General features: G+C 42.6%; 1 protein-coding gene across 1 annotated transcript in view; it reads right to left on the bottom strand.

The window, feature by feature from the left end:
* syne2b (spectrin repeat containing, nuclear envelope 2b) overlaps window positions 1-2500 on the bottom strand; it is a 188621-nt gene that overhangs the window by 33829 nt on the left and 152292 nt on the right. The window contains 1 exon segment of the mRNA XM_080850419.1: window positions 1650-1775. Coding sequence (XP_080706545.1) covers window positions 1650-1775 — 126 coding nt within the window.

Raw genomic sequence — 2500 nt, 5'->3', positions numbered from 1 at the left:
CTAAGCAAATACTAAAAACTTTAAATAAAATATTCTTATTAAGCCCATACTGAAAACTTAAAAATAGAGTACACTTAATTAGCTCATACTAATACCTAAAATTTGTAGTATACTTAATTATCCTATACTAATAAACTGATATATATAGTGAAATGTGGTGATGTAGGCCTACATTGTATAATTAATCTGTGTTTTTCTATCTGGGATTGCGCTTTATTTTGTGATCTCACCATCAGGCATTGACGATTTGCGTGTCTTAAAACTGTGAATGAATACTGTAAAGACTCTCCTTTAAAGGCCGAGACTCCTTCAATACTGTATGTCCTTTAGAGTTCAAGACTCCTTCAATACTGTATGTCCTTTAGAGGCCAAGACTCCTTCAATACTGTATGTCGGGTCCTTTAGAGGCCAAGACTCCTTCAATACTGTATGTCCTTTAGAGGCCAAGACTCCTTCAATACTGTATGTCCTTTAGAGGCCAAGACTCCTTCAATACTGTATGTCGGGTCCTTTAGAGGCCAAGACTCCTTCAATACTGTATATCAGGTCCTTTAGAGGCCAAGACTCCTTCAATACTGTATGTCCTTTAGAGGCCAAGACTCCTTCAATACTGTATGTCCTTCAGAGGCCAAGACTCCTTCAATACTGTATGTCCTTTAGAGGCCAAGACTCCTTCAATACTGTATTTCGGGTCCTTCAGAGGCCAAGACTCCTTCCATACAGTATTGAAGGATTGTGGGTGCTTTAAGAACGCAGAGGATTGTGGGTGCTTTTAGAACACAGAGGATTGTGGATGATTTAAGAACGCAGAGGATTGTGGGTGCTTTAAGAACGCAAAGGATTGTGGGTGCTTTCAGAACACAGAGGATTGTGGGTGATTTAAGAACGCAGAGGATTGTGGGTGCTTTAAGAACGCAAAGGATTGTGGGTACTTTAAGAACGCAGAGAACGCAAAGGATACTCCAACTCTGAACGAAGGACTTGGTCCTGGGTAGATTTACAAGGATCCTCGTTTGTCAGAATTTGATGAAGTAACATCCTTGAAACGCAGCTGTCATCTGTCCTTGACTTTTAAAAACACCCTGAAAAAACAGTCTTCTATGGCTGGCAGCCATCTTGGTCTGTTGATTTGCTTTTCACGTATCTTTCTGCCTGACACGCTTCACAGGAGGGCTTCTGTGTGTGTGTGTGTGTGTGTGTATATTTCTGACTGACACAGATAGTCTTGGAATCTTGGAACAGGAGGACCAACATTCCTTTGGCTACCCCTCGATGACACAAACCCAGAACATTTCCTACACGACAAAAACAAACATTCCTTTGATGGTTGACCTTATCTTTCCTCTGGAAGTGTGTTTGTGTTCACCTGGAGACATCACCTGGTGACCTCCTCTCTATGTGTAATGGAAGTCAATCGCGCGTAAACAAACTAAAGAACAGTCTTAAGGGCTGCAGTCTGCTGCAGTGGTGATGAATCCAGTCGTCCCCATGCCTCCAAATCTACAAATCTATAAATCTATAAGTGTGATTGTATGAACAACACCGCCCCGTACACACACAAACACACACTCACACGCTGTTATAGTGTCCCCCGCCCCGCACACACACACACACACACACACACACGCACCCTGTTTTAGTGTTCTCACCTTAACAAACTCCTCTGCCTCCTGCATCTCATCTAGGTGCTCAGGGATCGGCTGCTTCAGTCTGGTCTTCTTATCTTCCAGCTCCTGTGCGCTATCGACAAGCTGGGTCTTGCAGCTGTCCCACTTCTAAAACAGGAAAGAGAGACAATCAATGAGTTGCAGAAATTCCCAATCAATAAAATGGATCACTGATAAAGATAATGGATCACCGACCAGGAACAACACGCACAAACGAAAAATAAAGCGCTTATCAGACGGAAAACATGCTATGAAAACAGGGTCGCTGTCTGAGGAAAAAGTTTAAAACGCTGCATTCTCTTCACGGCTTGCTGTGGGCTAACGTTCTGAGTTTCTTTGGAAACGCCTTAGCTGTTAAAGTCACTTCCAAGGCTAAGCCTAGCTTGCCATCATTCAACACAATCTATGCTTTAATGCTAGGCTAGTTAGCCATCATTCAACACAATCTATGCTGTAATGCTAGGCTAGTTAGCCATCATTCAACACAATCTATGCTGTAATGCTAGGCTAGTTATCCATCATTCAACACAATCTATGCTGTAATGCTAGGCTAGTTATCCATCCTTCAACACAAACCTTGTGTAATGCTATGCTGTAATGCTAGGCTGTAATGCTATACTGAAATGCTAAGTTGTTTAACAGTATCTTGGGTCAGCCTCAGGCTACTGCTTGAAAGAGTGTGTTGATTTATATGGACATGACTTTGACTTTGGCTCTCACACACACACACACACACACACACACACACACACACACACACACACACACACACACACACACACACACACACACACACACACACACACACACACACACACACACACACACACACA

The sequence above is a fragment of the Sprattus sprattus genome (assembly GCF_963457725.1).
Source record: "Sprattus sprattus genome assembly, chromosome: 13".
Lineage (NCBI taxonomy): Eukaryota > Metazoa > Chordata > Actinopteri > Clupeiformes > Clupeidae > Sprattus > Sprattus sprattus.
Note: the sequence above shows the minus strand (reverse complement) of the source record. Positions and strands in the feature narration are given on the sequence as shown.